Consider the following 11884-nt stretch of genomic DNA (forward strand, 5'->3'; position numbering starts at 1 on the left):
TGTCTCTCATCCACAGCATGTCTTTATCCTGTCTTCCTTCTCTCACCCCAACCGGTAGCAGCAGATGGCCCCGCCCCTCCCTGAGCCTGGTTCTGTCGAGGTTTCTTCCTGTTAAAAGGGAGTTTTTCCTTCCCACTGTCACCAAAGTGCTTGCTCATAGGGGGTCATATGACTGTTATTATTGTAGGATCTACCTTGAGGCGACTGTTGCTGTGATTTGGCGCTGTATAAATAGAACTGCAGTGAACATGTTTGACTCTCCTGTTTTGAAGCAGCTGCTCCTGATTGATCAATGCAAACAATGCACTGATTGATTTAAGGAGGAGCAGCGTGCAGTGGTTCTGCAGTTACACACAGCAGGTTTGTTTGCACACTAAACAACACACACACCGTGGCGGTGTGTGTGTGTGGGAGAGAGGGAGAGAGAGAGAGAAGGAGAGAGAGAGAGAGCGAGAGAGAGAGCGAGCGGGCGTACTCACCGACACCACCACGGTGTCCTCTCCGTTAAATTTCGGGATGTTTTTGTCTCCGCGATTCCGCTCCGCCTCGTTCAGCGGCCTGAAGCGACACATCACCTTCACCCCGCACACGCCACCCTCCGCCGCCTCCATCACCGACAAGAAGCACCGACACGCACGCGGAAACGCACACAAACCGGGAGCCTCGGCTCTGGTTCGGGTCCACACGGTCCGTTCAGAGACTGCGATCTCCCGTTACTGCTTCTCCATCAGGAGGCTGAAGGCTCCACCTCTCACAGGTCCACCCTGGACCACCGAGCCGCAAAGAACCATGGGACATGAAGTCCTCCTTCACATCCGGCGTGAAGATGATTTAGTTCGGGTTAAAGCCAAATGGGTGATATTTGACTCATGACGTTTTAGGCTCTTTAAGACTTCATCGACTTTTTCCCTGAAAAACTAAATTGATACAAAATAAAACTCATATAAACATTTATACTTTTTTTTTGTCAGAGGGGTTTTTAAAATAAGTGAATAGAACAAAGTTTATTAATTTAGAAATAAATGTGTGATAAGGTGGAACAGTGGTTAGCACTGCTGCCTCATAAGAGGAACAGGATGGAGGTTTGGCCCCCACCTGGGCGGGGCCTTTGTTGTGGAGTGTGCAGGTTCTCTCCAGGTGCTTCTCCCACAGTTGTGTAACACGTGTAGTTAGTGGGGTGATTCTAAATTAGCCATAGGTGTGAATATGAGTGCAAATGGTTGTCTGTGTCTCTCTTTCTCTCTCTCTCTCTCTCTCTCTCTCTCTCTCTGTGTGTGACCCTGTGACACACCGTACCCTGCCTCTTGCACTATGGAAGCTGGGCTAGCCTCCAGTTCCCGCCCCCGAGACCCTGACGAGAACAAGCAGAAGAGGATTGGTGGATTTTCAGAAGGCTTGAGAAACATTCCCGTTTCAAAAATCAGAATTTTCCCGATAAATCAGAGTATGCTCAGGGTCATTGATGATCTGATCTCTAGAAGTATTCGGTTACGCTCCTGGAGTAACGGCATTAACACCACTGTGTAGAAATACTCAATGAGGACAGTTTTTTACTTTCAAACCATAAATTCAGTATGACACACCCCTGTATCAGCTGTTTTCTGTTTAAAATGGAATAAAGATTACATTATATTTAAGTAGGCAGACCTACCCAGCACATGTTGTTAGCAACATCTGGATGGATGGGTGGACATTTTATTAGAACATATTAAATTTCACAGTAAATTAGTTTTGAGTCCCCAGAAAGGCGTCAATACTCGGTATGCTAAATATACCGGCAGAATGAGGGTTAACATATATCAACATATAAATTTTAATTCAAATTTAATTTAGTTGGCAAATATCTGAAAACAGAAGAAACACGTGTGCCTGTGATCAGTATATCCACTGATCTACGTTCCACTCGTCATTCGTCTCCAGTTCATCCTCTGACTGAAGGAGGTCGAGCTACATCGCCCACGCTACGCATCAAAACACCTCTAACCTGAGCGTGCTCGGAGATTGAACATGATGTTCCCGTCGTCACCTCTATTACTACTGAGTGATGATCTCAGACTGCTTCAAAACATAAACAATCAGAAGAGGTTGGACGACTGATGACCAATCAGAGGACATGATGATTTTCATAAACAGATCAAACTCTCTTACATCACAGAGCGTACAACAACAGCATCAATAATAATAATAATAATAATGATAATAATAATGATGACCACACAGTTAAATGTTCTGGTTTCTTCTTCTGCAGCAGAAAATGATTCACTGTTAGGTTTGTGGGATAAACAGGATACAGTGAAGAAATTCACTTCCGAGCCTTTTTCACACCTTGGCTCATGTGATGAGGCACATGGTCAGCAGTGGGTCAAAAAGGTACAACTCCCACTATGGGTTAAATACCTGTGACGCTCCACCATCTGGTTTTAGAACTGAAGAAGCTTCAGTCTGTGAAACATCTTCAGGAATCAGAAATACATCCAGTCGTTTCCTTAGATCACCTTGACCTGGAGGACTGAGAACCTACAGACACACTTCCTCCTCTTTGATCAAACCCCACAGGCAGTCAGGCTGCTGCCGTCACCACTGCTTTCATTTTGGGGTTTACCAGCAGGGGGCAGTGTTTCACACAGCACGCTGCTGCTCTAAAAAGCATTTGAATCACAGTGCAGCTGTTCCTTTATTGCCATTGGCTCAGCACAGGACTTGCAGCACACACACTTCCTGGTTCAACCTTCCAGTCTCAGGACCACACTAACACCAGGTATCAAACCCCCAACTCTTCACACGTGAACCCCTGAGCCAATAAAATACAAAGCAGTAATCTCAAAAAGTGGATTCTGTTCATCTGGACCTTTCATCATTAGCCAGGTAACGTCTTCAGTCTCAGCTGACTGCAGGTTTCCCACCTTATAAACATGACATTTGTATGATGACTGACACTAGCACCACTGAACAATGGGCTGGGAGGTTAGTTCCTTGAGCTCTTCCGTGTTGTGCCATCCGTTTAGTCAGAGGTTGTTTGGTTTCTGTGATTTTGTTAATAAGGTTGGAAACCTGTAGTCATCTGATGTAAAGTTTCTCCCACTGAAAACATCCAGATGAACACGTCTGCCCAGATGTTTGCAGCTGTTTGTCCTGGACACAGTACTGCACTTTACGGTTGCTCTCTTCTTTTGTGCAATAAAAATAAAGGTCACATCCATATCTATCGATCGCTGTAGACCGCTCCACCATTCTTGTCCTTCCACACACCAACTGAAATCAGATGATTGTAGCAGGAAGAAAAAAAAAAACCTGTTTGTTTCCTTTCTATCTGCAAAGAACTGAAGAGCCTTTGTAGCACACAAACAACAGAACAAACAACAAATTACTGAATTTAGAGTAATTTTGAGTACAGTAAAGCATTACTTTGTTGATGCAGACTTTAAAGTTAACTGAAGTTTGTAGACTGACTTCACTCTCAGGTGTGTTTGATCCGTCAGGCGTGCAGCTACAGTAACGGCACCTGTGAACTGATGACATCACTCACAGCAGTGATGTCAGAGTGTGATAGTGCCATCAGCTCCATCAGTCCCTGCTGCTCTGTCTGCAGGTGTTTGATCCTCATATACCTGCTGTCAGCACATCTGTCCATGCTTCTGACTCCGCCTCCTTCCTGTAACCATGCTTAGAGCTGATTGAGAAAGTCTGGATTACCTGATCGAGTTCAGAACAATGATCACGTGACCTGAGCCTGATGTCGGGATATTTGAAACCAATCAGGAAACCCGATCCTCGATTTGCACAGGGACCTGAATGCAACATGTTCTCATCTGAACAGATTCAGCAGTCAGAAAACAGACGCCCTGAATGCAGCACAGGTTTAGTGATGTGTTCGCTGACATCATCGGCATCATCTGAGGTTAAAACAGTCCTGCTGACCTTTGACCTCCAGCTGCTCAGCTTAAGGTGACACCCAAAGAGTTCAGCTGCCAAATAACCAACCAATCAAAGCCTGTCCTGATGATCAAATGACTTCCTGTTTCTCTAAGAGACTCCTAAGTCTGACCCCGCCTACTCAGATGGCATCACACAGAAGCATGGTCTCCACAGCATGCACGTCTTATGTAGAACTCAGGATCAGTAAACAATGCTGAGGTCAGAGGTCAGCTTACATGTCTGTCTCTCTCTCTCTCTCTCACACACACACACACACACACACACACACACACACACACACACACACACACACACACACACAGGAAATTAGTGTTTGAAAATAAAAACACGGCTCTGTTTGTGTTCCTGTAAAACCGATTGATGTTTTTATTCTCCGATAATCAATACATCTGATCACATGATTGTTTCCTGATGTCCTCACCTGACTCTGACTCAATGAGACCACATGTAGCAGCTTTACTAGAACTGAGTTTGACCCCGAGACGAAACAGAAGGTCAGACCGACCTCTTGGCGGCGAGGACTGAGAGACTAGGTCATCGGAGGTGAAAAGGTTCATGGCGGACGCGATTGTCAGCTCCAGGAGGTGAAAAAAGGAATAAAGTTAGTCTCTGTTCCTGATCAGACTTCCTGCTGATGACCCAATCAGCTGTGCTTACCTGCACGAGCCTGTACACCTGTAGCACAGTCACAGGCTTTGTTCTTTTATTCTGACATCTGTACTCTCCATCCTACATGAAGTCTTTTATTTTGGCGTCCCTGCCCTGCTCTGACTGATCATAAGCTTGACTCTTTGGGCGGGTAGTCCACGTTGGTCACCATGGTGACAACCGTGACAATCTCCTCGTGGGCCGTGACGCTCGACTGCTGCATCTGCACGACGCGCTCCTCCACGCAGCCCGCTGACAGCCGCGCCTCCGCCTCATGATCCCAGCACTCCTCCATCGTCTCACAGAGGAGAGCCAGACCCTGCCGGGGGGGCAGAGAGGAGACCTGGATCAGAGGTCAAACATAGCACTTGTTTCTTTATAAACTACCCCAGCGGTGAGGTCATCCTGATGCTTCAAACAAATGCATCGGCTGTGGGTAATGTGCTGGTGCATTGTGCGTAGTGACTCACGGCGTGCTTCTGCCAGCACTCTCTGATTGTGGGCCTGAGCTTCTTGTAGACGACCACCTCCTGCATGTCCTCCAGAGATGGATGCTGACCCGCCTCCTCCTCAAAGGGCAGCAGGTACTCATCTACTGGACCTGAACCACAGAAAACCAGGTGTGCGGATCAGTCAATGACAGTCTTCACTTTGCCCCACACACACACACACACACACACACACACACACACAAAGCAGGTGAAGACGTAAACACAGGACGGCGGCGTTGGCCTCCACCGACCACAACGACATGCTCATGTCAGTTTCCTCACATGTCACATAACCATTCTTTGTAAGCAGGTCAAACTTTAACAACCAACCAGGCGTGACCCCGGCCAGGCCTAGGCCGGGGCTGTTGTTAAATTTTGACGTGCTGACCTGGTGAGTCAGGTGACCTTCTGGCGTTTCATACCGTCAGCAGCTTTGCAGCGTGACGCGAGCTCCCACAGCACCAGCCCCACAGCGTACATGTCGATCCTCAGGAAGGAGTCTCTCTGGAAGTTGATGGCGCCCTCCAGGACCTCTGGGGCCATGTACCTCCTGGTCCCCACCTGACACAGACAGGAACCAGATCAGCTGTTTACTGAGGTGATGTGACACAACTACAAAGAACAGAGGAGCTGGTGGAGGGGACATTGATAACATCACTGATATCAATAAAGTTTGAACTTGTTACGCAGCACTTATCTGAAGCCCCGCCCCCTCTGACCTCATGGCAGGTCCTCACACATATTTTAAAACTCTGTAATAACACAACAGCATCTAAATGATGTCATTACTGTGGAGATCGAGCTGTGACCGGTAAACAAACACAGCTCATTTAGAGCCAACCTCAAAGCTGCTACTAATATGTAAACGCAGTGAGTTTATCACACCATCCGCTCTGCAGCTCCACCTCCTCAAACCCTCTGATTGGCTGCTCTGCTCTCATTTCTCTCTTTGGTTCCCCACACTCTGGACACTTTGCTCCGTTCAGCTACGCCTCCCCTGCTGTGCACAGCTGCAATCAGGCCAGCTCAACATCCCAGCACTAATTATTCTTCTTTTATCAAACATCCTTGAATATTTACCCATCAGCCACCAGATGGAGCTATTTGCTTCTTCCTAACCCAGACTGTCCTCACCTGGACCTCAGTGTACCTGGAACCCCATCATGCATTTGCTAAACACTGTTTCCACTGACTGTTACACTCTCACTGCTGTAATGACAAAGCGTGACAGAGGCGTAGCTCGGGTGGACACACCTGTCCATGAGCGTCACCTGGAGACTTTCCCGCCTCAAACCTGAGAGCGAGGCCAAAGTCGGCGATGCAGGCAGTCAGGTCGGACTTAAGCAGGACGTTCTTACTCTTGAAGTCCCTGAAAAACACACAGAGCTGTCAGGCAGGTGTGTGTGTGTGTACGCACCTGTGTGTGTGTGTGTGTGCCCATACGCTCGTACCTGTGTGCGATGGCGGGTTTGTATGCAGGTATGTCTTCGTGCAGGTAGGCCAGGCCTCGGGACATAGACTGAGCGATCCGACACAGTTCAGACCAGGAGAGAACGTTGGCTTTAAGGTGGTCAGTCAAGGAACCCTGAGAACACGTCATGGAGAACACAGAGTGAAGACTGAGGGTCAGAGGTCAAATTTGTTAGAGTGACTCAGTCTTCTGTCCACACATTCACAAACTGAACCCGCTCCAACTTGTCTACGCTCCACGTTCTTCCAGGTTCTAATGGAGTTTTAGGAGTGTTCTGCAGTTCCACCTCCGGCCTGCGGGGGTCACTGTTACCTTGTGATGGTAGGCGGTGACAAGCCACAGCTCCGTTTCCAGCTCGCTGCCTCTCTTCTCAGCGCCGAGGAACTGCAGCAGGTTCTCGTGTCTCATCCCGCTCAGGCTAAAGATCTCAAACTCGTTCTGCCAGGACTGACGCTCCTGAGCACAGGTCAGAGGTCAGAGTAGTCAGGGGCGTGGCCCAACTGTGACCTCACACAGAGGTAATTTCTCAACATGTGCTCTTGTGAGACATCAATTCAAAGGGTTAGGTTGCATTTCATCTGAAAATATGTGTTATTGTAGAATCTACTTTACAATATGAAGCTCCTCGAGGCGACTGGTGTTGTGATTTGGCGCTGAGGAAATAAAACTGAACTGAAACTCAAAAGTGGCCGTGGTGGAGGAGAGCAGCTAAAACTGTGAGTGAAGTTTGAAATGTGCCCGTTTCTGTGACACAAAGTAACTCTTAAGATGTTTCAGGCGAGAATGTAGATACGGATATTTCCAAACATCACCTCCCTCTGGGCGAACGGCCAGTTTGCCTCGCCAGGTGTCACCTGACCAAAAGGTCGAGGCTTAGTCTCCCTGACTCCTCCCCAGGCTTTGGCCACTCAGTGGAGGTTAAACATCATGTTTGGCTTATTTCAGTGTTTTAGAGAAAATCTGTTTGATCAAAACTGGATCGTTGTATTTAACTTTCACGTCTCACTGGAGCGCTGTCACTGTGTTTGGAAACGAATATTCCGCTCATCATTATTCCCTCATGCAGATGTGCTCATGTATATGGAGCAGAAACATCTGGCGCAGCTGCTCATGAAGACTTCACACAAAGGATCAGATAATGTTTTTAACATTTATTCTGTTTCTACGACAATAAACAAAATCATTCTCACATCTGACCCGTTTGTTGTTGTTGTTAAATGAGCAGTGCGAGCTGTGCGTACATGTTTGCGTTTCAGTCATGTGACTGCTGGTGCTCAGCTGTATGAAGGTCATCAGTGTCTGGATGTTAGAAGAGCCGTGAAGACCAACGCTCTGATGCTCCTCTCACAGCCAAGCGTTTTGCCAAAGTGCTTGGAAGCACTTGTGTAGTAAATGGGCTACTTGTATTATCAATATCACACTAAGATTAACGGCACACACACTGACCTGGGCAGGGAAGATCTTGACGGCGACGTGTTCACTGAGCAGCTGAGCCTTCCACACGCGGCCAAAGCGCCCCCTGGCTTTCAGCTCCAGCAACTGCAGAGGCTTCTGTCCCAGGACGGGGGAGGGGGGCAGGGGGCCGGTCTCCTGGGGGAGACAGGTGGAGATCAGAGACAGAGGATACAGGAAAATAAAGAACATCTTGTCAGGGCTGTCGGGCCACACCCACATGGACATGTGTACATTAAAAACACAGAGTGACAGAACCATGAGAGTGGGCTGGCCTAAAGATGGGCGGTGTGGCGTGCTGACACAGTCATGCAGGGCAAGGAAGGAGCGGGACGTGCAGACATCATGTGACACAAAACATAAAGGTGCTCAGAGACCCAAAGTGGGAGAACACAAGGCGGGTGGTGACAGAGCACGCTCAGTGGGTCTCCTTACCTCGACCATGATGTGAAAGGCGTGCTGAGAGGCAAAGAAACAGCTCAGAGTCACACAGACAGGAAGAGGTGGAGCTAACTCACAGCCTCCCTCTGAAACATCAGCATTGCCTCACTACTCCAGCTATGTGTCACCGCCTCCTCGCGTCTTAGCCCCTCCCACCCCAGAGGTGAAGAGACAGGTAACAAAAAGAGCATCCATGTCACATGACACAGTCACGTGACAGAGTTGATGATGCTGTTAAAAACTACAACAAACACCAGCTCTGTGTGCTGTTACCGTGGAAACAGTGTTTTTCCTGATCACCCTGCGAATGCTTCAGGTCTTTTATTTTGAACGTCAACCTGAAGGTGTTCCTGACTTCCTGATTGGACTAAGCAGCAGGAACATGTCAGGACAAACACCTGATCAGTACACCTGGCTTCAGTGTTTACCTGGAACGAGTTTGTTCACTTGCTGCTGGGACTTCCTGTAGAACAGACAGCTGATTAAAGCTGTTATGAAGCATTTATTGTAAAAGTTTGTTCCTCATTTTTTAAACTCAGAGCAGGAAGTCACCTGACTGTCACATGACCCACTCCTCACAGGAGGTCTCACCTGTGTGGGCACCAGCACAGGTGGGTAGGCCAGTTTGTGGTGTCGGTACATCCAAAAGGACAGCAGGACGATGATGGCAACGGCCATGATGGGGAGCAGCGAATACATCAGCGCGGTGACCACCGGGGGTCGCAGTGTGAGTGGGATATTTGTCGCTATGGAAACACACACGGAAAAGAGGTTACAACATGAAGTACAGGAGGCTTTTCACTATAAGGTTCTGTTTTAACATCAAAGATTTTCAGAATAAGGTGCGAGATGAGCAGGTACGTACGGGGCAGCGGCGGCGTGTAGTTGCTGTTGGGCAGGTAGAAGAACTTCTGGTTGCACAGACTTCCCTCACAGCAGCAGAAAAAGACGTCAGGGGACTCCTTCCTCTCGACACACTCCCACCTATCAGGAAACAGCACAGATGAGCTGATGCACACGTGAGTCACCATACTCAAGTAACCCCCCCCTCCCAATTGATGTCTCCTCCTCCTCACACGCACTAATATCTTTCAGCTTTATCACTGAACTCTCAAGTGACCTCACACATGAGCTCACACAGGTGAGCTTTTACAGCACCTCTCAGTTCACATATGAAAACTGATCACTTGCTCTGATTGATACATGGGGTGACTGGTGACAGGTAATGGTAAATGGACTGGTTCTTATATAGCGCTTTTCTACTCTGAGCACTCAAAGCGCTTTATACAACTCGCTCATTCACACAAACACTTTTCTAAGTTCTTAGTGCTATCTAACTAATTCGGAGTGTGTGAGTGTGAGCTAGCTCTTCTTCTCCTGAAATCACTCTGGTCCTCCGAGTGAACCTACAGCAACACGTAGGCAAACCAATTCAACTACAGGTAGACATACACCTGAACACACCTGCCCTGAGGGGACTTATAAAATCACCACTCTGTACTCGAACAAAGTCAGGTTCAGGTCTGGGAGCATCATCAATCAATAAACCGATCAGGTCTAAACTCTGCTATCCTCCTGTTGAACCACAGAGGTGCTCCTTTACTTCCTGTTGTTACCTGAGCATGACCTCTCTGGCCCCACCTACCTGTCATAGCAGCTAGGGTCATCAAGCCAGCAGCCCTGTTTGACCACGGTCACCTGACCGGAGGTGTTCCTCCAGGTGGCGAAGCAGTGCTGCCGCTTATCCTTCTGCCCGGAGCAGATCTCCACGCCGCTGATGTTCCCTCGGCCCTCCACTGAGGAGGAGGAGGAGCTGTAGCTGTACAGCACACAGGTCTGAGTCTGAGTGTGGCCCAGGATTGCACCTGAGGAGGCAGAGGAAGCATACAGCATCGTGAGAGTGACTGAAACAGGTACAGATCAGCTGTTTCTTGTCAGCTCAAGAGCTAATCAATAACTGACCAATATCTGATCAGCAGGTTTTCTGCAGGTCTGAGGTGACCTGTGGTTGAAGATCACCTATATATGATATACACCATTGAAATAAAGCTGCTGGATAGCTGCCCTGGGGCGTTTCAGTGAGCAGACAGCATCACTGACACACAGCTGACTGCTCTAGCCTATCTTAGCTCTGAGCCTGGATTAGGATCAAAGCAGTTTAGAGTTATTTACTGGGGCTTGTTTCCTGTGACATCAGAATTACACTCTGGTTTCTAATCGATTGTGTCTGTGATGATGTTAGACCCAGGTGTGCTCACCTGAGGAGCAGGTGATTAGGAGGACGCTGAAGGCCAGCCTGGTGGCGGATCCCATGGTGCTGCTCAGATAAATCCTAGTTTCAATCCTAATCCGGGATTACGCTCCCTCTGACTGACAACAGGACTCCGGGCACCGGAACCATGTCCCAGTCGAAGCAGCGGTTGCGGTCCGTTCACCGGGACGCCCCGTGAGCGCACTCGGGAAGAGGGTCCCAGGAGCTGGGCAGGCCCTGAGACATGGTGCGCTGTCAGGAGATCCGGACCTGAGGACCAGTACAGGCTGCTCGCCGGGTTGGAGCGGTGCTGTAAAGGTTTATGCTGCAGAAATCGGTTTATCGACGAAGTGACAGGTTATCAATCAGAGGATTGATCTGGAGTAACTCCATTAGCGAACCTCCGGCCATGAAGCACAGTTCACCTTGGACCCCTGCACCATTCTCCGCGAAGCCTCAGCCGTGCTGTGACCCTGGATCAAACTCACCTCCCCGCAGAGAGCCGGGCGGAGGTGTAGCCTCAGCCCGCCTCTGATTATCACTGCTCGGTCACACGGATGCTAGCTGGCCCGGCTACCCTTTAGCTTAGCTCCGAGGAGGAAAACCTCAAACCGCATCCGCGTCCCGTCTGTTCGCTCAGCGGGAGGAAGCGCCGTGTGAACGATCCCGGACTGGCTCACAGCGTACAGCCGACCTGTCCGCCTCCCCCTCACCTAGTCTCCGTATTACTTCCACTCCACACTCTGAGGCCGACAGCAGGAGGAAGATGGCGGCTACGCTGCGATCAGTTTGTTTTTTTTCACAGTCTTCCAAAGTCACCTGTCACAGCGTACACGATCATCTGACGGGCACCTGCAAAAACCAATAGGATGCCTAGAACAATCCGGAGCCCCATTTATTCACCAATGAATAGCCGTGTTTGTGTGTAGAGTCCATGGAATGAGGGAAAAGCCCCGCCCACTGGAAAGAGGTTGGTGGGCTGTCAGAAAAATGGAGAAAAATAAAAGCGGAAAGAAACCTCCATAAACCAATCAAAATTCAGTAAAACTATTTTTTATTATTTTTTTTGTACTATAATCCAAATAAAACGTAAAAAATATAAAAATGCTTTATAAACTTTCTGGCCTTTGAGATTTATACTTTAAACTTGTTTCGTCACTTGGTGGTGGAAACAGCAGTTAGCGACTGAACTAA

The 11884-nt window shown here is 48.6% G+C and overlaps 2 protein-coding genes across 3 annotated transcripts in view; both read right to left on the bottom strand.

Annotated features, from left to right (window-relative positions):
• The window catches only part of LOC120742178 (kinesin heavy chain-like), a 77511-nt gene extending 76287 nt beyond the window's left edge, over nucleotides 1-1224 (bottom strand). The window contains exon 1 of the mRNA XM_040045321.1: nucleotides 480-1224. Within this exon, the coding sequence (XP_039901255.1) occupies nucleotides 480-611 (132 nt within the window). The 5' untranslated portion in view covers nucleotides 612-1224. The remainder of the gene's footprint in view (nucleotides 1-479) is intronic.
• A 3048-nt stretch (nucleotides 1225-4272) lies between these two features.
• On the bottom strand, nucleotides 4273-11647 carry acvr2aa (activin A receptor type 2Aa). 2 transcript variants are annotated; one of them, XM_040045322.1, is made up of 12 exons: nucleotides 10698-11647; nucleotides 10085-10304; nucleotides 9305-9423; nucleotides 9031-9185; nucleotides 8434-8457; nucleotides 7993-8136; nucleotides 6859-7002; nucleotides 6527-6660; nucleotides 6330-6444; nucleotides 5498-5636; nucleotides 5055-5185; nucleotides 4273-4903 (listed from the first exon to the last, which is right to left on the bottom strand). In XM_040045322.1, exons 1-12 carry the CDS (start codon nucleotides 10750-10752, stop codon nucleotides 4712-4714), a joined length of 1572 nt encoding a protein of 523 aa, XP_039901256.1. In that variant the 5' UTR covers nucleotides 10753-11647; the 3' UTR covers nucleotides 4273-4711. The 2 variants fall into 2 exon arrangements, with proteins under 2 accessions (XP_039901256.1, XP_039901257.1); XM_040045323.1 differs by lacking the exon at nucleotides 8434-8457 and having other exon boundaries at nucleotides 4712-4903; nucleotides 10698-11645.
• Between the last annotated feature and the right edge of the window lie 237 nt (nucleotides 11648-11884).

Source organism: Simochromis diagramma, unplaced genomic scaffold (assembly GCF_900408965.1).
Source record: "Simochromis diagramma unplaced genomic scaffold, fSimDia1.1 OVJJ01000055.1, whole genome shotgun sequence".
NCBI classification, from domain to species: domain Eukaryota; kingdom Metazoa; phylum Chordata; class Actinopteri; order Cichliformes; family Cichlidae; genus Simochromis; species Simochromis diagramma.

Excerpts from the sequence above, each read along its gene's own strand:
- acvr2aa (XM_040045322.1), bottom strand. The coding sequence starts at position 10,752 with ATGGGATCCGCCACCAGGCTGGCCTTCAGCGTCCTCCTAATCACCTGC. Across the intron at positions 8,458-9,030 it reads CTGTGCTGGTGCCCACACAG|CACGCCTTTCACATCATGGT; the intron begins GTGAGACCTCCT and ends TTTGCCTCTCAG. Across the intron at positions 6,661-6,858 it reads TCACCGCCTACCATCACAAG|GGTTCCTTGACTGACCACCT; the intron begins GTAACAGTGACC and ends ACGTGTTCTCAG.